The sequence below is a fragment of the Lissotriton vulgaris genome, unplaced genomic scaffold, assembly GCF_964263255.1.
Source record: "Lissotriton vulgaris unplaced genomic scaffold, aLisVul1.2 SCAFFOLD_247, whole genome shotgun sequence".
In the NCBI taxonomy this organism is placed as follows: Eukaryota; Metazoa; Chordata; class Amphibia; order Caudata; family Salamandridae; genus Lissotriton; species Lissotriton vulgaris.
Window position 1 is genome coordinate 590,614 of NW_028255597.1, and position 25,410 is coordinate 616,023.

At 44.3% G+C, this 25,410-nt stretch overlaps 1 protein-coding gene across 2 annotated transcripts in view; it reads left to right on the forward strand.

The window, feature by feature from the left end:
* Window positions 1-25,410, forward strand: part of DENND4C (DENN domain containing 4C) — a 1,503,495-nt gene that overhangs the window by 408,682 nt on the left and 1,069,403 nt on the right. For both annotated transcript variants that reach the window (XM_086951990.1, XM_086951991.1), the window contains exon 10: window positions 20,351-20,495. In XM_086951990.1, the coding sequence (XP_086808116.1) occupies window positions 20,351-20,495 (145 nt within the window). The remainder of the gene's footprint in view (window positions 1-20,350; window positions 20,496-25,410) is intronic.

Consider the following 25,410-nt stretch of genomic DNA (forward strand, 5'->3'; position numbering starts at 1 on the left):
GTCATCTCTGGCCTCACACGAACAGAGCCACATTCCAGCATGACTCTCTGCTACTTCCTTTGCGACCAATTAGTGCAATGACAGAGCAGTAGTCACTATCTGATATTCCTAGATAACACTCCGAGTTCTTCAACAAGATAAAAACTTAGCAAACCTGGAAATCCCCGCTTGCTATGTTTTGATTAGTAATGGAACTCTAATGAGCAACTGATAACTGTCACTTCCTAGTGACATCTTTAATTGACGTCTTATGTCCAGCAAACTTGCGTCAAACCCGGCACCTGTCAGGTATAAATATTACCAACGTTGCCTTAAGCAATGCGAGTTCGTTGCCTGTTGCTGATGCCAGCTGCCTGCATGACCCTGTGTTGGTAAATCTAGCACTCTGTCGCTGCAGCCTGCTATCCTGTGGTGGTGAAGCTGCTGATTACCATTATCGCCGCTACAGCGCGAACTATGGTGCAGTACGCTTAAGGAGCTGAACAGCCGTCCTCTGCGAAGACATCCAGCAGATTCCAGCTGCCCGCGGACGCTGTCCCCCCTCCTTCCTCGACGCGCTGAAGAGAGCCGCTGCCTTTCTCGTGCAGAGAAATCCAGTCCCGGCGCTTCCGGTTTACCCTCGCGGGTGACTGGGATATCGAGAGAGACCCCTGAAGGAGATACCAATCCTCCATCATTCTATTCAGAGGTATGGTGTTGACTAAACCCTTAGACGAGAATTCTTGAAACAAACCTTGGCAAAACCAACTTAACTTAAAGCTACTTACTTACTCCCCTTTCACGTGTTAGGCTTAGGTCAGGCACACTGGGGTAGGCTTAGTTAGAAGCACCAGTTGAGTATGTTAGCCTAATGTATATATGACTGTATATATGTTTTATTACTTTTAAACCATTGTATGGCTAAGAAACCATATCAATGCTTTTACAGTTCTATTTCGCAATACTTATCTTACTGTACGTACTTTTTATAATAACAATTATTGCAATTGTGGCAATACATTTCTCTTGTACGAGAAGAAAGACTGTTCAATAAATGTTAACCCTTTATTGATACACGCCCGTCTCTCTATTCTCTACATCTCGTGAAAGTAAACTGCACTAGACTGACTGAGTGAAATACATGTCTATTGTTTCACACGACCCTAGAGATCGACTCTTGATCTGAGGAGCAAAGTTGTCATGTTGCACGGTTGTTGGAAAACTGAATCCCTTCTTGTCTGTGCCAAGGAAGCTGATCACTTCCTATACAGAGAAGAAAGTTTCCAGTGACCTCTGAGCTAGTTGGTAACACAACCCAATTAAGTTTAGCATAGTCAGTGGAGGCCTGGAATATCCGCAGTTCCACGTCGATACTACTGTTTATGTTATTCCAATGCGCAGGGCCTAGTGGGAAACTAGGAACTACACTACATGGCGCCCAACGTTTGGTAAGGCGATAAACTAACGCAAGACTTTTAGAGTAACTCAGTCGTGCATATTTCACACCCCTTTCTACCGTAAATACTCCAATAGACGTCTGGAGTGGGTGAAAGGTTAAAATCCGCCCGAACTCAGTAGGAAGAGATTCCTATGTAAAGCTCTGGTTTATTCAACGTTGAAGGATACAGTGTTCCAAAATATTGTGCACCTAATCTTTGTCTCCTTGGAGACCTGCTCTGCAAAGCCTGCATTTCTAAAAAATGACAGACAGTGAAGAAGAAAGGGAAGCTGTTAGATTGGCAGCCCAACTAATAGAGGAAGACTCGAGTCTCCTACAGATAGACCCGGATGCTATCGACATCCCGGTCCACTTAAGAAGATCTATAACTTTAAAACTTATAGAAAACGGACTGACACCTCAAGGTGGTACAGTAATTTTCGTGATAGAGGCTCACGAGTATCGGCAGACAGAGGTATTCTATTCATGGATAAACTTTCCAGCGGTAAACGCTACAACAAAAGAGTTTCACTATTACAAAATAGAGGAACCTCCGGGAGAGTACCCTCCTTTCGAGGAGATTGAAATCCCACTTAAATTTCAAGAGCACCTGCTCTGGTTTAATGGCGCCCTAAAACATAATGATCACATTACCAGGCTCGGTCCACTAGGTAGACCAGGAGCCACGTGGCCGGTTCTAGCCAGCTACACACCACATCCTGACATTGTAAAAATGTCTAGAGAAGAGCTGTTAGTACAGCTAAACACATTAATAAAAATACATAGGCAATTAGTCCAATATGTAATGCGGACTGCAACAGTCCAGCCAGCTGTTAATACACCACAGCTGACCCCTCACCAGGGGAACACAAATAAAATTACACCACAGAACATACAGTCATGTCTTGGTAAAACACCCGTAAAACGGGAACAGATTCCTTTCTGGTTAGCACAGAAAATCACTCAAATAGAGGCAGTATTTCCTGATACTACCCCTATTGAGAAACACAGAATCTTGACAATCTGCCTTCCTATGGGAATCGCACCACACGTGGAGGACTGTGAAACTTGGGGTACAGTCTTTGCTTCCATTTACACAAAAACACACGGTGTTCCGTCTATGGCGGTAATACCAGAAGTGCTAAAACAGATTCAAAATGAATTCGGTCCAGAGCCCGCTTTAAATCTAGGTATGAAATTACTGAAAGACTTCAAGCAGGTCACGGCTATATTATTAGCCAACATTAGAGGAGAAGCAGCATCTGTGGCGATTCGCCAGAAGTTGAAGGAAACAGATATAAAAGATCCTGTTGAGCTTGCAAAAATCATAGAAAAATGCTATGAAGAATTAGGTAGAGACAGCTTGGGTGGGAAACCGGTAAAGCCCCAACTGCTCGAAAATCCTGAAAAATTATTTATTAAAAATAATTCAAATACTCCTAAAAAGAGCTGGGATGGAAGTAAACAATCCACTCCCAAGGAAAAAGTTTTCCAGTCCAGAGGAAGGTCTCCTCGACGGAGGGAAAGAACTCCGACTCGAGAACGCCAGTCTCCCCAGAGGGAGCCCTCTGAGAAAAGATATAACCTTAGAAATAGGGATAATCTGAAAAAACCTGACAGATATCAAAGTATTGATACACGTCCCTCTCGATCTTTTCCACAGAATTCGGAAAGAAGAGGACGGTCAGACCCAGGAGAGCACACCAAGTCCAAAGACAAGGAACCTGCTCAAAATAAGAAATCTCAATTTCAGAAAAAGAAGGTAGCCAGTATTAGAGTAATCAACCATGCCGAGAATACTGAGGACACAGTTGAAAAACGGGGAGTGGGCATTGACAATGTTGGACAGTGCAGCAGAAATCAGTATAGCGCGCAAGATCTTGATGAGTCATCTGGAGACAGTGGACACAAATGAATACATTCAGGTTGAAACTGCCGACGCCAGACTTAGCGAGCCCCATAGAATATACGAAATAACATTGCGTATAGAGGGTGATAAGACTAGGAAAATTAAGGGTCTATTTTGGGATAAGCTCTCAAAAGGCTATGATATTCTGTTAGCTGAAAAAGATTGGCCCCCAGAGTTTGTCAGGGAGTGCCCTCGCGGCGAAGAAGTGATTATGCCTGCCTTCTCGAATCACATTCCGATTCACAAAAAATATACATATGCAAGGAAATGGGCAGTAGCCCAGGCACCTGCATTGTATAAAAATCATGTAGGATGGGATGAGGATTCACCTCCTCACAAAATCCAATTAAAAAGTGAACCAACTGCCCAACGGCAGTATCCCATAAAGCAAGAAGCTAAGAAACAGGTCAGGGAGATCTTAGATCAACTTGAATACCAGGGGGTGATTGAAACATGCACCTCTCAAATGAACAATCCTTTGTTTCCTGTCTCCAAGCCAGACAATTCATATCGTCTAGTTTTGGACTACAGACACCTTAATACATGTTGCAAAACTTTTGCAGTACAAAACTCGCATAGTGCAGCCCTAATGAATAACATAGTTAGGAAAAAATATAAAACGACATTAGACATTTCTAATGGTTTCTTTTGTCAAAACATTGCACCAGAAAGCAGATATTTGACCGCTTTCTCCGCATTTGGGTCACAGAAAAAATTCTGTCGACTCCCACAGGGGTTCAAGAACAGCCCAGGACTATTCTCAGCTAGGGTAACAGAGTTACTACAAATCTATGATGATGAAGCATTATCTTACGTAGATGATATTTATCTCACAGACGACTTGGATACTCACTTGAAAAGAGTGAACACCATTATACTTGGGTTCGCAGCAGAGGGTTACAAATTCAACTTTAAAAAGTCTCGAATTGCCCATCTGAGAGTACTATTTTTAGGGTACGAATTATCAAGTGAAGGGAAAAGCCTAGCGGACAACTTCTTAGAGAAGTGCGCTGTACTCCAAGCTCCAAAAACGCTGAAGAATTTACAATCCATTCTAGGTTTTCTGAATTTCGGAAGAACTTACATACTAAATTACGCAGAGAGGTTTAAACCTCTCTACGAACTAATAAAACCTGATTTAAAACAAATCAATTGGACTCAAAAACACACAGAAATTTTGAGATCACTGCAAACAGACATGTTAGCAAAAACTAAATTAGATACACGTGACAACACGATCGATCTTGTAATCCGAGTCATCCCAGGAAGATGCGGATTCACGTACCTAACCTCTAATGAGGGAGAAAAGGTACCAATTTCAATTAAATCTCACTTGTACACACAAGCAGAAAAAACATTCAGTCACACAGAAAGAACTGTGAAAGCAGTGCAAATCGCATTAGCAAATGAACGAGAACTAGCACACGGCAAAAGGATTAATATCCTCACAGCGGAATCCGCCTTCGAGGCGCTATTCAGCCCAGTAAACCTGCCTACAGTGTCACGGGACCCGAAATGGATACAGTGCATAGATTCTCTAGGAGCGGAAGACGTGAAATACTATTTCGCCCCGCAATTTGAAGAACTGAATGATTTAGAATATGAGGAAGAATATCCTCTGCCAATCGAAATTCTGCCTCTCCCACAATACGCCTGTATAATCTATACAGATAGCTTTGTACAGCATTTCAACGTAGAGAGAAAATCCTACGATGCAGCATGTGCGATCATTAAAGGTCGTTGGCTGTGCGGTAAATTCAGACCGAAAGTAACAAAAACTGAATCTGTAAGAAACTGTTCGGTTCAGAGAACTGAAATCAGATCTTTAAAGATGGCGCTCGAAAATGCAGAACGCGAATTCCCGACACTTATAGTGTGCGATTCTCATTTTTGCGTCAACTCTTACAACAATAAACTGCAGAGTTGGATCGAAAACGACTACAAAGATGACACAGGTGCCACAATAAAGCATAAATTGCTCTGGAACGAGGTAGCTCTTTTACACAAAGAACTACAAAAGACTCACGTGATTCACGCACAGAGTCTGCAACGTGATGGCGTTCACGTTGCAGGGAATTCATTGGCTAATACAGCCAAAGCGGAAGCAACTAAACCGGCTTCCGTAGCCACAAAAAAGCGTACAGATAAGTACATAGACGGGGAAACCATGCTGGCAGTAAAAACGACCGTAAAAGGCGACTGTGCAGCACTACCCGTAAACTATCCACTCAATTATGCATACATAATCGATGCAAACTCCGTTCCTTTTGCTCGAATCCCTGGAGTGGGGGACAGAGTAATTCCAAACATGAACAGGAGAATATTTTTAATAGCAGACGCACACATGGGTTTGGGTCTAAGGCACAGAGAGATCAAGGAATCACTGACTGAATTACAATCAGTATTCTGGTGGCCGGGAATGAGTGTAGAACACCAAATATATGCAAACAACTGTGAAAACTGTAATAGGGATCGCAGTAAGGAACGTTGCTACCGGCTACCAGTCAGAAAGAGCGTAACGCTGCCTACACCCCGTCCTGCGTCCTATTAACAATTAAGACGAAAAGCACTTAAAATAATGAGGCCTCCAGCGCTCGGCTGACGCTAGAACGGTTATAAAAGATTTGCGAGTCAATATCGGCACATACGCAATTACCACGTTCCATTCTGACCAGGGTCCTGCTTTCAGCTCTCGAGCTTATAAGGAGGCCATGGCTAGCATGGGAATTGGGTTGCGGTATTCTTGTCCGTCGCACCCCGAAGGGAACAGTGTGGTAGAAAGAAAAAACCGTGACATAAAGCAATCTATAACAGCGAAGGTATTAGGTTCAGGCGCTGGGTGGGTCAAACATTTAATAAGTGTCCAGACTAGTCTTAACAACATGCCAAGAAATTCTCTAAAAGGTTTCAGCCCATACGAACTATTGTTCGGAATTAGAATGAGCGTTCAGGACCTCGATAGTCAGATGTCAGTGGTACAAGAAGAAACAACGCACTTTGATGTAAAAGATCGTTTGGCTGTTTTACAGGAACTGAATGAAACAAGAAAATCATTAAGCAACATAAAGTTAAAGCAACAGCCAAGTACCACTGACGAGGCACCACCCGCAACAGCCCCAGCAAGGCCTGTCTGGATTCCAAAGATTGGGGATCTAGTCAGAGAAAAGATCGCGGTTAAGAAGGAATTTGGGCCTTCTTACAGAAAAGCAGTACCTGTCTTGGCAGTCACCGGAACAAGATCAGTTGTGCTACCGCCCCTTGCTGGTAAAAAGGAGAACAGAGTCGTGTCTATCGATCTGGTAAAACCACAAGCATGTGGCCTATAATCAACAGTAGGCCCAGTGGACTCCCAAGAAACAACAGAATACCCAAACTTGCAACAATCCAAGAGGTTCAAACTGAAAGACTAATCACATTCGATCAGCCTGCAGTGCACAATGAAGGACTATGCAATAATGCCATGGAACTCGTGCCTCTTGAAACACAGATTGAAACAGTTCGTCAAGAAACAACACCAGTCTACACTAATGTGGCATCAGAAAGTGCTACCGAAAGACAGATTGAAAGAACAATCCCATCAATTGACAGAACTGCCTCTGGTTATTTCATCAACTTCGACAACTTCTCTGAAGATTTAAACGACCCCGAAGTGATGCCAGAAACTAAAAATTATTCTAAAGAAAACACAACAGGACTCCTTCAACAAATCAAAGAACTATATCTGGATTCACCGTTGATTGAGCATTGGATTATCTCAGGGGTATTCATACTACTACTATGCCTAATTTTAGTTTTAATTTTAGGGAAGTTCATTACAATTGAATGGACACAGCAAGTCAGAACATCAACCTAGTCCTGAAGCCACACAGATCATCCCACGTGAAGAAAAGAGAACTGTCAACAGTAAATGTCACAGCAATTCCAATACCTGGTGGGGTAGTATGGGAGAAAACAGACTATGAGATCTATGGTCCGGTCAAAATCCTGAAGTATCCTCATCAACTAAAGGTTTCCTTAAGTGACTTTGTGACACCAAGTACATTCTCTGATGATTGGGACTTTAACAGTATTAATGACATGATGTCTGATTTAGTAATGTCAGCTAGATTCACAGATCATGATTATTTACAAGGTTCATCTAGTTATGAGCAGTTATTCTGTTACACCCACTATGGGGATCATTACTTGCATAAATCTGCACAGCCTAGAAATGTTTTTATGTATAATCAATGGGAACATTGTGCTACACCACCTAAAAGCAGTTCTAAAGCATTTTTTGAGAAATTCAAATACTTCTCAGGGTTTAACACCAGTGATGCAGAAACGTTTTATTACAAACTGTTAGATAAAACAGGAATGAAAACAATGCTGACAAATTCTAAATTGATATATTCAGAAGCATTTTATGACAAAATGATGACATTTGGTTTTGATTATTGGAAAAATAATATTGAAACGAAAACAATTTGGGGTACAAAAGATTGGCAGGTGCAAGGCATTGAAGCACTATTTAGAACCTGCATGATACCAGAACAAATGTTATTTTTAAATGACACAATACACCAAACATCTTGTCTTGGCCTAGCTAAGAACAAAGACCTTAAAATACCGTCTATACCAAAGCCAATACCTGAAAATGCAACCGCAGATATTGAGTTAGACGTGTCACAAATTTTACATTTCAACAGAACACATCCTGATTGGAAAAAGTGGTTAATCTGGCCTACAGACACAAATAGCTGTCAAGATAGGTTCCTGAATAAAACACAGGGGTTAAAACTGACCAGATTAGACCCTAGATACTCCCAGAGACAACATCCAGGGATTATAACAACATACAGTGTAGGGAAACTCTGCCTAGAATGGCTAACTACATCCACACTGGCTGAAATTAAGCAACACTTGTCTTTATTAAAAGATGGTGCTGATTTGCGCGATTTCATTCTTGGACCACGCAAACAGCGTCAAAAGCGTTTCATAGCGACCAGTATCTATGCTGCTTACAACGAGGCTTGGAAAGTAAAGCAAATTGAAACTGCTGAAAAAATACGAGAAATTGATCGTATTAATTTGGAGAAATCACTTTCTGTGGTAGACAATGGGTTAACGACTCTGTCTTCCAGAATATATTCTTTGGACAATATTGTATCCTCTGCCTTTGATGTGATAGACAGAGATTTGCTAATGTTACAACATGGCCAGTCTCAATTACGCTCTATTATAGAATTAGGCTGGACGCTGCAAAATCTTCGTTCAGGCTATGTGCCTTGGCGTTTAATCAACACAACGTCATTATTTTCCAGTTTTAACCTTACTGATAAACAGATCAGTTTGGCACAGAAAGGAGCAGACTATACAATCCTGAGCATCGAAAAACTCGAGAGATTACCATTGACAATGTCAGAGAGTCCTGTCATTGAATGGATAATACACGGAATTATCACAATTCCGATTACAACTTTCCGATTTAAAAAGTGCCTTGAGTACATACCTGCTGGCCAATATGAACAATTGGGTAAGGGATATGTAAAATCCGAATGGAAATTACCATACACTCATTCTTGCTATAGTGACAGTGACAAAAATGTATTTCTTAGTGGTGACAACTGTAAACACTCACTAAGCGGTATACTTTTGTGTCAGGGTATTAATTTACACGGAGCATGTGATGGAAATTCAAACAACCTTTCATGCCACCAGCTAGTCACACCTGCAACTCAGATAGAGCCCTTCTTTATGCAACTCGCAAACGGGAGTTACATTCTTAGAACGGATCACAGATGTTGTGGCCTGACGCCAGGGAAAAGTTATCTAGTACAAGTTAAGTCCATGGTCAAATGTTGTATACAAGCATTGTTCCCGAGCGGGCCTCCAGACATAGTGACTCCCCTCTGGCCTCATCTGAATCTCTATTCTATACAAATTGATACATTAAGCAAAATGAAATCTGTACTTTTACAGACAACAGTGCCTATAACGTCCTCTAAAGAGACGTATGATCTTCTAGTCGCAAGGACGGCTACTGAGGTTCATGACCTTTTATCAACAAATTGCCCCGTGCATTTCGTAGAAATGTTCAGCCAACTCCTTAACATGTCTAGTGCTACAAGCATCCCAGGCATATTTAAGACAGTCTTTACGGGACTGCTAACACCCTTCCAGGCAATTTTGGGAATCTTTCCTAATTTTGTGCACTCCGTTTTTGGCGGCATACCACTATTTTTGGGACTCGTTGCAGGGATTTTATTTTTGACCCTCCTGCTACGTTATGGCAAGCCTCGGCTCAGACATAGCTCCCATGGGAATGGAAGAGACAATCCTAGCAATGCGCTACCGGGACAGGATAACTAACGTCCTCGGATTGGCCAGGCTGAGAGATCTAAACATGACCTGGCTCCTTTCATTCAGACCGATATGGCAAAATTGCATTTTACCTGTGCTACGGTGTATGCTTTGCGGCGATGAATGCGTGTTGGACATCTGTCTTTCACTTCCATCAGCAGTACCAATGGACGTCGATACTTTGCTCAGTCCAATAACGGCTCACGCATTGTGTTGTCCCCGGCGGCTACCAATCCTGATGACGGCATTTGTGGAGACTCCTGTACTACAGCCAAGTGGTAACAGTGGAGCGAGTGACAAAAGCAACATCATCCAGGTACAACGTTCTGTGAGCATTGCTGGTCCTGCCTTCGATGACAGCAATCATTCTCACACCTGCCAAGTTACAGCGCTATCTAATTTGGTTGAACTATCACCTGAATTTGTAGACCAATTCTTTGAGAGCCTGTCTGATACGATGTTCTCATCCGTACAGAAACAATAACTTTTAGAAGCTTTCCGACACACAGCGTTCCCATGAACTCTGAATTCGGCCTTCAGTTTTGATCAACAAAAACTGCCAAGAGCTTTGGAAATCTATTTTCTTTGAATTTGACAATTTTTCTAATATTGACCTTTTTTGGCACGAACAATTCTTTGCTTAACGTAAAAACTATTCTTAGAGAACAGAAGCTTCACACTTCTATTTCTAAACACATCTAGAGACATAACAACATTACACCAGCCTCTAGCACACATGTTATTACAATGCATTTTTATGTGATGATTTATCTCGCCTTTCTTCTGTCAGAGATACTTCATGTGTAATTCCTTTTGCATAATTGTGCATTGATTTCAAATGCAATAATTTTTTGAATGATTACTATGCTTTAAAAAACGTACAGTACCTAAATTCCATGTATTACAAGTACGCCTATTTCGAATGCATTTATGTATTTTGGGGTGGGCAATGTTACACATGCATCTTATTGCTTAGTTTTAGTAATTTTGATGGACATGAAAACGTGGAGTGGGTGTTGCGTGCTTATCTAGGTTCCTGATCGATACTGTGACCTTATGCCCCTATTCGGCTATAAATCCATTTATTCCCTATATTGGCATAACCGTTCAAGTGCGATTTTCTGAAAAGTCATCTCTGGCCTCACACGAACAGAGCCACATTCCAGCATGACTCTCTGCTACTTCCTTTGCGACCAATTAGTGCAATGACAGAGCAGTAGTCACTATCTGATATTCCTAGATAACACTCCGAGTTCTTCAACAAGATAAAAACTTAGCAAACCTGGAAATCCCCGCTTGCTATGTTTTGATTAGTAATGGAACTCTAATGAGCAACTGATAACTGTCACTTCCTAGTGACATCTTTAATTGACGTCTTATGTCCAGCAAACTTGCGTCAAACCCGGCACCTGTCAGGTATAAATATTACCAACGTTGCCTTAAGCAATGCGAGTTCGTTGCCTGTTGCTGATGCCAGCTGCCTGCATGACCCTGTGTTGGTAAATCTAGCACTCTGTCGCTGCAGCCTGCTATCCTGTGGTGGTGAAGCTGCTGATTACCATTATCGTCGCTACAGCGCGAACTATGGTGCAGTACGCTTAAGGAGCTGAACAGCCGTCCTCTGCGAAGACATCCAGCAGATTCCAGCTGCCCGCGGACGCTGTCCCCCCTCCTTCCTTGACGCGCTGAAGAGAGCCGCTGCCTTTCTCGTGCAGAGAAATCCAGTCCCGGCGCTTCCGGTTTACCCTCGCGGGTGACTGGGATATCGAGAGAGACCCCTGAAGGAGATACCAATCCTCCATCATTCTATTCAGAGGTATGGTGTTGACTAAACCCTTAGACGAGAATTCTTGAAACAAACCTTGGCAAAACCAACTTAACTTAAAGCTACTTACTCCCCTTTCACGTGTTAGGCTTAGGTCAGGCACACTGGGGTAGGCTTAGTTAGAAGCACCAGTTGAGTATGTTAGCCTAATGTATATATGACTGTATATATGTTTTATTACTTTTAAACCATTGTATGGCTAAGAAACCATATCAATGCTTTTACAGTTCTATTTCGCAATACTTATCTTACTGTACGTACTTTTTATAATAACAAGTTTCAAGTTTAAATGCTTTATTCGACAACATTGTCATAAAAGCTTTCGTCCCTATCTAAACATAATAAATACTAATCTAACAGTAAAAAACATATTAAATAACATGCAATATTGCTTTGTTGGCGAATAAGTCTTTAAAAATTAGTCATTAAAAAGAATCATCACAGTCCAATGGAAGTTCATGTAGATCATGGGGGTTTTAAAGTGCGAGTGCGTATTATCCAAGCCCAACCCAGGAACTTGGCGACTGCAATTACAAGTTGAGGGGCGCAGTTTGATTTCAAGACCCTGTAAGCCTCGAGGCACCTCCTTGTGCCCAAGTTTTTGCATGCAGGTTTCAGCCATCTGCTCCTTGGGGCAGCGTATAATGGACATACGAATAAAAAGTGCAAAGTATCTTCTGCATGGGATTTGCAATAAGAGCATGTGCTAACATTATCGGGGGACCATTTTACAGTAAAGGCGTTTAGGGGTAGGGTGCCAACTCTGAACTGAAAGAACAATTTCCTATCTAGAGGCTTGGAGATCAAATCCCAGAACAATTCGAACATAGGAAGTGTTTTTATCTCTAAGAACTGGGATGTCAAGGCAGGGGATTGGCTGGAGACCAGCGTGGCATTATTTATCATTTCCCAATATAGCTTTTTTAATACATTCTTGGAAGGAAAGACATCTGGGTCGGTTTCAGACCACAAGTGATCGAGGTGCAATTTTTGAAGTAGTTTCCTCACCTCTTTTAACCAAACTACTTTGTGAAAGGTATCAGAATTGACAACATCCAATAGGGCAGCGGCATAGTGGCTCAGTTCCGGAGTAGTTTTTATACGCCTCCAATAAAGGAGGGGGCGAAGTCTAATCAAGTCCTCAATCCTTTTCCTCCCCAGATCATAAAGGAGAGGAATGATGGGGGTACTCTGGGGGACTCCGATTAAGCCTCGGAGAAATTTATTTTCTGCCGCTGATAAAGCATTCAAGTTGGTGAAGCCCCAAAGTTCTGACCCATAGAGACATGCACCCAGCACTTTCATGCCATAGATCTCCAATGTTGGCTGAATTGGTTTTGAAAATGAAGTTTTATACTTCTTTGTTATTGCCCCTGCCAACTGATTGTATTTTAGCATTACAAGGTCCATATGAGATCTCCAATTCATGCAAGCATTCATAGAAATGCCTAGATAGGTGAAGGCGTCAACTTCTTCTAGGAAAGCCCCATTGTAGACCATTTTCCCCTTGTATTTCTTAGAGGGATTCAGGTTCATAAATTTTGTTTTAGATGTGTTTATCTCTAAGCCTCGGATCCGGCAGAATTCTCCAAAAGCGTTTAGTGTCTTTTGTAAGCCGCTAGGGGTCCGCGAGACCAGCAAGGTGTCGTCCGCGAACATAAGTACTGGTACCCGCTTCCCATCCAGTAATGGAGCATCCGTCGGAGTTTGCTTCAGAAAATCCACGATGCCGTTTATGTAGAGGGAGAATAACGTGGGAGCAAGGACACAGCCCTGCCTTACTCCTCTCTCCACAGGAAAGGTTTCCGTGACCTCCCCCTGGGTTCCCCACCTTATCCGGGCATAGTTGTTCTCGTGGAGTCTTACAAGCAAAGTTAGTAATTCCGGGCTTATTCCTAGATCCCTTAGAACATCCCATAGTTTTTGACGGGGAACTAAATCAAATGCGGCCTTCAGGTCGACAAAAACAGCGAGCAGGGGACCATTTAGCAGGGTGACGTTCTTCCAATAAATAGTTAAAAAATGGAACACTTGATCAACAGAGCTGGTTGAAGGGCGAAATCCAGCTTGATAAGGCGAAAGGATGTCCTTGTCAACTATCCAGGTTTGTAGCTTCTTTTGAACCAGCCTACCCATCAGTTTTTGGGCACAGTCAATGAGGCTGATTGGCCTGTAGTTGCTTGCTAGAGCCTTATCTCCTTTTTTGTAAACGGGAACAATTTCTGCTCCTTTCCACGTAGAGGGAATCTTCGCCCCCTGTGCAATAGCATTCCCGAGCCATACAAAGTATTTGCACCAGCTGTCTCTGTCTAACAGAAAAACGTCAGCCGGTATCCCATCAATGCCTGGTGCCCTGCCTCTGGTCACTCCATCCATTGCCTCATGTACATCTTTTAGTGTAAAAGGTCCATTGACATAGAAGACCTTTTCTAGGGGAAGAGCTATCTGCTGTACTATGCTGTCAGCGTATTGGGGTTTGAAAAAGTCAACCCAGGCCTCTTTCGGAACATGATTTTTTGGGCATTCCGCTACACCCCCTGAACCCCATTTTAGTATGGCCCAAAACTCTTTCTGATGTTTGTCAGCACAAGCCTTTTTCAGCTCTAACCAGAGATTCTCGTCCCATTGCTTTTTTGCCTTTGCCTGAATTTTTCTATATTCATCTCTAGCTTTCAAAACTCCCATTTTAGACCTGAGTGCATTACTAAGGTTATGCCTTGCTACTCTACATGATTGGTCGTACCAACCCTTTTTTATAAGTTGTACATTTCCCTTCTTCTTCTTGCCAGATTTCAAGAACAATTTCTGGAGGTTGGCAAAAAACTTTGGCTGTGACTCTTCAATTTCCCTTCTAAAATCTCCCTCATTCATTAAAACCTGCAATCTGGCGACTTCATCAATAACTAGCCCCTCAAGGACCTGCCTATCCTCTTCGTTGGCCATTAAAGTTGCCCATCTGACATGACGGACGTCGTTTGTTAAAACAACGTCTGAGGTAGTGAGGTTCCTAGCTAAGTTTTCTATCATGGATTGTTGTTCGAGATTAAATGTTAAGGACAGAGGGTTGTGATCACTCTCTAACCTAGATATGACCTGCATATCAATCACTTTGTTCCAGGCTCTAATGTCCATCAGAATATAATCAATTCTGCTGCTTGATCTAAGATTATCAAAGGTATGTCTGCCCTGAGGATCAGACTGAGTGCGGCCATTTACTGCCCTCAATCCTCTGGATAGGCATAAACTTTTCACCTGGATAGCTACTTGTGACCATTTTTTAACCACTGGAATCTCCAACTGAGGAATTCCCCATTTCGTGTCTTCTTCGTAAGTCAGATCATTATCCTCACAGCCTAGAGGCTCAAATGTTGTATTTAGGTCTCCTCCTACTACTATATTATACTGAGTAGATAACTTCTCCAGGTCCACATCTAGAGCAGCTATTATATCTGAGGGTATACCCCCTAGAGTCCCCCTGGCATAGATGTTGTATATTGCCAGCTTGCAACCATCGTTGCAAGTAAGCAGGATAGAAAGTAGGTCACTATTTGGAATAAAATTTTGCTTGGTGGTGCATTGCAGAGATTGACGTAGCCAAATGGTTAAGCCCCCTGAAGGGCGTCCCCTTAGATTCTTCTTCGCGGGCACAAAAAAATTTAGGAATCCCTGGCGAAATACTGGAGACACTGACCAAGTCTCTTGTAGCAGTACGATGTCATAAGAATCTATGAAGTCGCACCATTCAGGGGTCTCAATTTTATTTTGGATACCTGCGATATTCCAAGAGATAATCTTGATGGGGCTTCCTCTTTCCATACTCCTCTTATTTAAGGGAGTAGTCAGGTTAGGGGAAAATTCATCAGATAGGGACCTTACTTCAGTCAATGTATTACCTGGTTGGGCAGTTGATAAGCTGTTCTCCACTGATTCAGTGGTACATCCTCTGGGGACGGATGACCTACGGCCTGGTTCTTCTACCACAGTAAGGCTGGGGTTCCTGTGGTGAGGCTCAATGATCTTTAGATGCCCTGCACTCGCCTGACTATGTAGTCAATCACATTGGCTTAATCCAGATATGGCGGAGAACCTGTTTTCTAACGTGATTCCCCAATTACTTTTGTTTGGTGGGTATTTTGATTTTCTAGTAATGGTGTTCCACTTGGTTTTTAACAACGTTGGGTTTATGGCATTTCCCCTTTTTGTATAAAAGAAGTCCAACGTTAATGGCACAATTTCTGTTGATCTTCGCTGAGGGGGGATATATATTAGCTAGAATGTTTGGTAGGGCTTCGGGGTCTGAGAGGTGCAAGACCACGCAGTCCCCCCTAAACTTTTTAGAGCCACCTCCGATCCATTCGACCCTTCTAGCTTTTACTATTTCTTGTGCCAATTGGTCCCTACCTCCAGGCTTAAAAGCCATATTCTTGGATAGCCAATGGAGTGATTTATTTATCAATGAGGGGATGCTCTCCTCTTGTCCTGGTTCTAATTGAGGGACATTTGCTAGCACCAGAATTAGTGGGGAAGCTTCTACTATTAATTCTACAGGGCCTCTATCCAAATTCTCTATCTCGTTGGTGATTCTGGTAGCAGGTCCTGCTGGGCCCTCAACCCTCAGAGCTGAATTTATAGTTCCTATCCCTTCCCCCCCTGGGCCAGGTTGGTGCATGGAGTTATGAGTAGTGTTTGCGACACTATCTGGGCAGACTAGGGCTTTAGTGTTTTTTGGGTCTACCGTTGTCAAATTTAAATGTGCTGGCCTAGGAGTTTCTATTGTGATTTGTTGTAGGAGCGATCCCAATCTGGTAACCTCTGCTGTGAGCGAATCAATTTTACTTAGAAGTGGCTTAGTGATCACTTTAATTTTGTTATCTATAGCGTTTAGTAGCTTTTTGAATTGGTCATCATCTAGGTGGATTCCACCTCCCCCTTTATTCTCAATTTCATCATCATGTTTATCCTCCGGAGCAGCCTCAAGACATTTTTTCCCAGATCTAAGTCCGCCCCTTTTTGATATATTTTTACCCTTGTTTTTCGTTATTCTGGGGGCTGGCACGGGTGTGGGAGCTTTCTCCTCTAGGGTATTATTTTCCACATCTATGGTGCAATCGGGGGTTGTTTCATTAATTTCAACTAATAGTTGGGTCAATGGGTTGGTGTCGGGTATTTGAAAGACCTCATTGCTAATGTCAAGAGATGAGACTGGTGGTGGTGTGTTGCCAATAAGCATGTCCGGTGAGTAACTGAGACCCAGTGAGGACCTCCTGTCTTGGTTGATTTTGGCAACTTTCTGTAGCATATAATTTTCAATTGTATTGATTGGAGCAGAGGATGCTTTGGGTTTAGTCATGATAGTATCAGTAGAGGCAGTCTTTGGGGTATCAAACAGTATGATAGTTCCACCTGATGCAGTAGTAATAGGGTGACAGCACTTACTTGGTTGAAATTGAACAGCGTTCTTGGTCCTGCTCCTGCCTCTTCGTGCCGATGAGGGCCGTAGAGGGCCCGCCCTTTGCCCGGGCTTCGCCCCGGGCGTCCCGCTCGCGTCCCGCGAAGCGGGTAGCTGCGGCGCTTATGAGCGCCTCCAGGCGCCTTCGCGTCGTCAGAAACGCGCGCCGCCGCGTAGGCTGCCGGGAGTTGTGGTCCCGGAGCGGCGGCGCGTGGAGTCAGCTGGTTTTTGACTCTTGGCGGTGGCGGCGTGCTGCAGGACTTCCTCGCTGCCTCAAATGACTCCTGGCGGTGGCGGCAACCTTCAGGTAAGGCTTTCTGTGTCTCCCCCCGCTCCGCCGGTAGCTGCGGCGCTTATGAGCGCCTCCAGGCGCCTTCGCGTCGTCAGAAACGCGCGCCGCCGCGTAGGCTGCCGGGAGTTGTGGTCCCGGAGCGGCGGCGCGTGGAGTCAGCTGGTTTTTGACTCTTGGCGGTGGCGGCGTGCTGCAGGACTTCCTCGCTGCCTCAAATGACTCCTGGCGGTGGCGGCAACCTTCAGGTAAGGCTTTCTGTGTCTCCCCCCGCTCCGCCGGTAGCTGCGGCGCTTATGAGCGCCTCCAGGCGCCTTCGCGTCGTCAGAAACGCGCGCCGCCGCGTAGGCTGCCGGGAGTTGTGGTCCCGGAGCGGCGGCGCGTGGAGTCAGCTGGTTTTTGACTCTTGGCGGTGGCGGCGTGCTGCAGGACTTCCTCGCTGCCTCAAATGACTCCTGGCGGTGGCGGCAACCTTCAGGTAAGGCTTTCTGTGTCTCAATTATTGCAATTGTGGCAATACATTTCTCTTGTACGAGAAGAAAGACTGTTCAATAAATGTTAACCCTTTATTGATACACGCCCGTCTCTCTATTCTCTACATCTCGTGAAAGTAAACTGCACTAGACTGACTGAGTGAAATACATGTCTATTGTTTCACACGACCCTAGAGATCGACTCTTGATCTGAGGAGCAAAGTTGTCATGTTGCACGGTTGTTGGAAAACTGAATCCCTTCTTGTCTGTGCCAAGGAAGCTGATCACTTCCTATACAGAGAAGAAAGTTTCCAGTGACCTCTGAGCTAGTTGGTAACACAACCCAATTAAGTTTAGCATAGTCAGTGGAGGCCTGGAATATCCGCAGTTCCACGTCGATACTACTGTTTATGTTATTCCAATGCGCAGGGCCTAGTGGGAAACTAGGAACTACACTACAGCACTACCAGGATTCAAGCAAGCCGGGCCGACGACGGCTGAAATGCCAGAAACCGGTCCCCGGAAGCTTGTCTCCTTTCTGGTGAAGAATTGGCTTGGTAGTTTGGTCTGCCCTGTTCCCATGAGGCACTGGGTCAGACTAATTTGCATATAGCCAGGTTCTGAACCGGGGTGATGCAGTGAGCTAAATAACGGTGATGGATTAAGCCCTGATCTCTTGACTGGGTAAGAGTGGTCTGCTTAATTCAGACACTCTGTTCATCACCACCCCCTTTTCTGAATCTTAGAATGCTGGGCACCTCCAATCTCTCCGTGTACCTTATGCTACCTTCTGTTGCCTACCCCTCTTCATTCTCGGGGTCGTCATAACTTTGGGTTTTCAATGTGAACAATTATAGAAATGCGATACGTTTATGAATCTATTGACCAACCATGAATGCTGTATTGGAAGCTGTAACTGAAATGTGCATGTGTCTGGTACTGGAATATTTTTAGCAGTAATTATTGGTTAAGGGGCGTGAGTGTGTTGTGTGTATGATAGTAAAAAAGCAAGAGTGGGTAGTTAAAATATCTTTGCCTAGAGTACTCCAATCGGTGCCAGTCTAGTTAGTGATTGAATCTGAAAGAGACACGTTAGTGATAGATTCCTTACCTTAGAATATCCCCAGGCGTCAGACTGGATCCGGAAATTTTTGCGTAGCAATACCCCTGCGCGTCGGTAGGCGTCGTCTGCGGCTCCGCGTCAGTCGTCGGCATCGTTAGCGCCGGAATGACGTCGTCAGAGTACTTAGACGTCGCCCATGCGCGCTGACGTCAGGTCTTCTTTTTTCCGCGCCAGCTAGCGCAGATCCGGAGAAGCTCTACCCCTAGTCATTTTTTGACTGAACTTTTTGATCATTTCTTCCTTCGAGTCTTCGACTCTATCGGTGCCGGTAGGGATGCCAGGGTTCAAACCCTGCTCGAAGTGCGACCGACTGATGTCGGTTACGGACCCCCATCACCGGTGCCTGAAGTGCTTAGGCCTCGACCACGACGGCCGCACCTGCTCCGACTGCCGGGCCCCGACATCGAAGGCTAGGCGGGAGCAGTCCCGCAAGCGGCTCGAGCTCCGGCAGTCGGCCCCGCGCCACTCCAGGTCCCGGTCCCACGGGAGGTCGAGGGACAGGTCGCGGGGTCGGAGTCATCGCAGCTCCGGGAGTGGACACCAGTCGTCGGGCTCCAAGTCCTCAGGTAAGAGGCATGAGAGGTCGGAGAGACGTCATCGTTCCTCCGACCCACCCCGACGCTCGCACGATGCGGCCGGGGGCTCGGGTGACACCGCCCACGCGACTCCGCGGGAGTCGCTAGTGTCGCCGCCTGCCCCTCACGTTCGGGTCCCTGGGCATGGCGCGACACCGGAAGAGATCGAGCGGTACCTCATGGCCATGAGGTCCCGCCCTCCTTAGTCTGGTTCCGTGGCGCCTCCGGGCCCAACGGTCCCGACTGGAGGCCCTAGCGGGTCGGGTGCTTCGGCCCCGGCGCCGCCGCCGACTTCGGTCCCGGCGCCGCAGGACCTCACCGGATCCGCTTTCAGATGCACAGGTTACTACTTGTGTAACGATATATCTGTAAGAGACAATAGTTAGTGATAGATTCCTTACCGACCCACCCATCCTCCCCGTTCTGCGAACCGATATCTAGGGTTAAGGTAATCCCCCTTTCAGGGCCATAGTTTCATGGCACCAGTGTTGGTTCTAACATGACTCTGCGTATCTGGCACGGAAAAGCTGTGTATCAGAACTGACATCAGCTCGCATGGGCGGCGTCTAAGTACTCCAACGTCATTCCGGCTCTAATGACGCCGACGACGGACGCGGAGCCGCAGACGACGCCTACCGACACGCAGGGGTATTGCTACGCAAAAATTTCCGGATCCGGTCTGACGCCTGGGGATATTCTAAGGTAAGGAATCTATCACTAACTAATGTCTCTTACAGATATATCGTTACACAAGTAGTAACTTGTGCTTTAGTTCCCTAGGAACAGGTTGCCAAATCCTATGAAAGATATGGGTGCCCAGTGTGAGTGTTATGGCCTTCTAATTTAGACAAGTGTTTCCTTTGAGTAGATGTGTTGGTAAGTGAGATTTGCTACTGTAAAGGTGGCACGAAAAGCGCAAAGTATGATTTTTTTTGTTTCCGTTTTCAGCGGCGCAAATTTCAGCACTCTACTGATGAACCTCGGACCTGAGAACTGTGCAACTTTGCTGCTATTCGTCCTGCTAGAAAATAAAATACTGCTGCACTCTCTCAGGCCGGCCGTGCTGACAGGAGTCGCTGAAGCAGTTGTAGCGGTGAGCATATTACTGGTCTTGATGCACTACCGATATTCTGTATTGTAATATCTACTACTACATTGAGCAAATTTTCTTGTAAATAAAATGGGGATGGCTAAGTCTGCATAAGTCAACACTTCAGACCTCCTGCCCCGTCCCCAAGTCTCATAATAACTTTTTATTTTACATACCGCTTTACACTGCACTTTCAAGCACTGTATAATTTATGTTATATTAACAAGTTTAATAGAATTACATTTCTCGACTGTGGGAAGATTGAAAGCGGGGTATGTTGTGCCTGGATTTAAACTCGTGGTCTCTGCAGATGTCCGCAGCAGTGTTATCTCGCTGAGACATCTTGCCCGGATACTCACCTTTGTTACAGTGGAGACTTTTAGTTGCGTTTTATTTTTGAGTCCTTCATCCATTTTCTATTTGTCAAATACCTTTGAAATAATCAGTTGTCAATGTGCCCTAATTTTTTCTTCCAATAATTATACATTTATGTACACACCTCTGGGCTTAAACTTATTTACCTTACAACTGTCTCGTCTCTATTCACTACTTGAGGGAACACCAAAACATTGTGGCGGTAACTAGACACTAGTCTAGAATGTAATTCCATTGGTCTCTCCTAAAGGCTTCACGGGATAGTTCAAATTGACTTCACTAGCCTGCTTGATCTTTCTGTTACGCAGTTCTGTTTTCAACTTTTGACAGAGCATTTTAACATATTTAAGCCTGTTATGTATTTGAATAGGTGCACTAAACACGAGATCGGGTGAGATAATCTTTGTCATCATTAAAGAAGGTACCAACCACTCACCAAAATCACATTGCCACTAGGTATTGGTCGACTACATGCTTCACATGTGGGATCACGTACAAGCTCTTCTTGGCTTCTAGCACAGCCGTCCCGACATGTGCTGGTTTCATTGTCATCCCTTTCCAGAGGTATGTAAACTGAGTCTCATGGTCCCAGTACATCTCTCAAGGGGAGCGTAAGAAGTAGAGGGCTTACTCTCAAATGAAATGTATTGGTAAAACAATGTACTCTAATACCACCCTGCTGCCGAGTTTTTAATGACATAAGCAGTAGTTTATTGTAGGGTTGAAACACCTGCTTTGCGCCTGTTGGACAGTAGATTCCCAAGAGAACCATCACATGAAAAAATTCTTAGTGGAGCAATGTAATTCCTGTGTCGTCAGCTCCTAACAATATGTGTGTTCTATTTAGATGTTTGTGAAACTTACCAGATATCTGGTGCTGATTTCTAGATTTGAAGTTGTCACTCCAGATGTCAGAGTATTTTGACCTCTGCACATGGAAATATGATAACCACCCAGATACGCTCAACACGGATTAAGGATCCGTCTGCTACAGTTGAACTGGCACTGAACATTGCTTATGTTCACCCTTAACATTCGTTCCGAAGGTAGAAAAATACAGATGTTCACAAAGTGAAATAATATAGACCGTGATGGCATCGTTAGAAAGACTTGGTACTCACAATTACTGAACAGGTCACAAAAACCACATTAGAAATTACTGACAAAATAAAAGGTCTAGAGTAGACACTGAAGTGCCACCCGTAGGCTTTGCGCGGTAAGGGGTTGGCTACCTGCAGGGTGTTGGACGCCTGCAGGGTTGTTGGATGCAGCGCCTTTCCACAGTCCAGCCCCTGCAAGCAACGTATGCTGGATTCGCTGTAGGGAATGTGCAACGGGGGTTGGCTGCCCTTGGAGGGTTGGCCTTATGTATGATACTAAAATACCACTTACTGTTGAAAAAAAAAACAAAGGCTATAGATAGGTGAAACTATCAGTTTAAACTTAACGTTTTTAACTAAAAAATACCCCACTGTAATTAAACAGTTCTAGTTATTTTCACATTACTCTAACTCGCGCCATCGCCATGCACTGCTTTTGACCTCACGTATTACAACATTCGTGACATGTTCTGTGACCTCATTGATTACATTACTAATGACAACTGAACTGACATCTTTGACAACACTGAGCATGGCGGGGTGAGACTTATAGTTACTTGAAATTACTAGAACTGTTCATTCTCAGTATTTAGTTGAAAATGTTACGTTTAAACTGACATTGTCACTGAACTATGTCTCTTTAACCTTCGTTTTTTTCAGTGATTATCTCTCTCTTATATATGTATACATATATATGTATGTATATATGTGTGTATATATATATATATATATATATGTGTATGTATGTGTATATATAATTTTATTAACTTATTACTTGTGTGGTAAAGTACCACATTGTGAAGGTACTGTTTGAATATTATTGTGCTATTTACCTGTGTGATGAAGGTACCACATGGTAAACGATGTGTGGTAAACGTGACCTACCTCGTGTACACAGTGTAAGCGAACTTAACCCCTTGCATGCTGATGACGGCCCCCATCCGTCATGCACTACGGTGCTCGTGTGCTGATGACGGCTGGGGGCCGTCATAAACCCGCTCACTCGCGATTTTGCCACGCAGAATCGCGGTAGCATGCAAGGGGTTAAGCTCTAACAACTGGAGTCATTTCTATAAATACAGGAGGATAAAATTGTTGTGTACTCCTCATTTCCTGCCTAAGGCTTTGGCCACATTTCAAGTAAATGAAACTGACTTACATTCTTTCCAGATCTACAATCTACGCCAAAATCAACAAGCATTGGCATAGCCAATAGGTCTCACTTTTGGTACCTTATAAGTATTTAGTTATGCTGCACAATTTCCTTGGTGCAACATAAACTGCTGCATAGCTAAAACACTTATAAGGTCCCAATTGTAAGACCTCGCCTTTGATTAAGTTAAAGCCATTTGCTTTACTAATGGTATTGTATAGCAAAGCAAATGGCTTTAACTTAATGAAAGGCGAGACCTATTGCATTTTTAATGCTTGTTATTTCCTGCCACCTAGACCTTTAATATATAACCCTCTCATATCAGCAGGCTCTAGGAATAAAACTGATCTCAGTTTGTGGAACAAGCCTGCTTGTCCACAAAATATGCGTACTCCCATCAGACTCTATTCCCGATGAAACAAAGCCATTTTTGCATCTGGGTCACCACTATTCTCAAGCATAGATAATGTTTTGTTATTTTGTATATTGTTTTGGTACAGCACCCATGCAGGCTAGATTATTATTATTATTATTATTATTATTATTAAAATTTTATATAGCGCGCAGTTACCCTGGAGCATCCCAGCGCTTATCTAGACACCAACAGATAAAACAGTCAGTCAGGCACACTTACACAGGAAACAGATGTGTTTTCAGACATTTGCGAAAGCGCAAAGTGCAGGTCTCAGCGCGCAGTTTTAAAGGTAGAGAGTTCCAAAGCGTCGCTATGTTAACCGAGAATCTTCTCCCACCGGTGCGTGCCCTCTTTACTCTGGGGACTAGGAGGAGATGTTTATGGTCGGAACGCAACGTTCTGTTCGCTTTGTAAGGCACAGCTAGATTTTTCAAAATAGGGGGTCCTGTTCCCTGAAGAATTTTGTGTGCTGTACAAAGTGCCTTAAATTTTACTCTTTCCCGCACTGGAAGCCAGTGCAGTGCCTTTAAGGCGGGTCTGGCTGACTCAGTTCTAGGCGTACCCATAAGCAGTCTGGCCGCCGCATTTTGTATCTGCTGTAGTTTGTTAAAAGTGGATTCAGGGGCACCCAAAAAGAGGGCATTGCTGTAATCGAGTCGCGATGTTATCAGCCCCTGAATCAGCAACTTCCTAGATGGAAATGGAAGGAGGGGGAAGATTTTACGTGCTGAACGTAGCAGGGCAAAACAAACTCCTGCCGTTTTTTTTGCTTGGGTCCTGAATGAGAGATCTTGTTCCATCCAGACCCCCAAGCTCTTAATCTCCTCTTTCAAGCTGGGGAAGTCACCCATACAGCTCGGCCAGCTGGTCAGTGGGAGAGGGGGGGGCTTTATTTCCTAGCATCATTATCTCTGTCTTAGAGCCATTCAGCTTGAGAGCTGAGTCGTCCATCCAGGTGTGGACTTCCGAAAGGCATGAGTGCAGCAGATCGGGGTTCTCTACCAGTTGTGACAAGGCGACCACTAGCTGAGTATCATCAGCATAGCTGATGATCTTGATGTTATACGGGGCCACCACATCCTCCAGGGGGGCTATATATACGTTAAACAATGTTGGGCTCAGGGAAGAGCCCTGTGGCACTCCCCACTGGAGGGGGATAGATGAAGTCCGGTTGCTGCCTTCCCAAACCTGATATGAGCGCCCGTCCAGAAATGACCTAAGCCACTTCAAGGCGGCCCCTGCCACGCCTACTTCTGACAGCCGCTGAATCAACACCTGATGATTGACGGTGTCAAACGCCGCACTAAGGTCCAGGAGGATCACTGCCACTGATCCTCCTGAATCCATAATGCGTCTGGCTTCTTCTACGACTGCTAGAAGGGCAGTGTCAGTGCCCTGGCCTGGACGAAATCCGGTCTGCGAATCTCGGAGCCGGCCATTCGACTCCAAGAAGTCTGACAATTGATAATTCGCTAGTTTCTCAGCGATTTTACCAAGGCATGGCAACAGAGATATGGGCCTAAAATTTGCCAGTTCAGCTGTATCCAAGTTAGGCTTTTTTAACAGAGCCTTGACCACGGCTGTCTTCCAGCTCGGTGGCACCGACCCCTGGGAAAAAGAAGCGTTCATCAAATCAGTGATAGGAGTCACGATGGAAGATGCTACTTGCTTTAAAAATTTCATAGGGACCGGATCCATAGGGGAGCCACTTTTTATAGACCTAAGAACTTTCAGTATTTCGGACTCTGAAACTGGGCCGAAAGTATCTAGAAAGGTAGATAGCTCTCTGTGCTGGGTTAAGGAATTCTTTCCATGGATCGGCTGAGGTCGTATAGTTTGAGGCAAAGAGCTAAGTATCTTTTCTATTTTTGTATG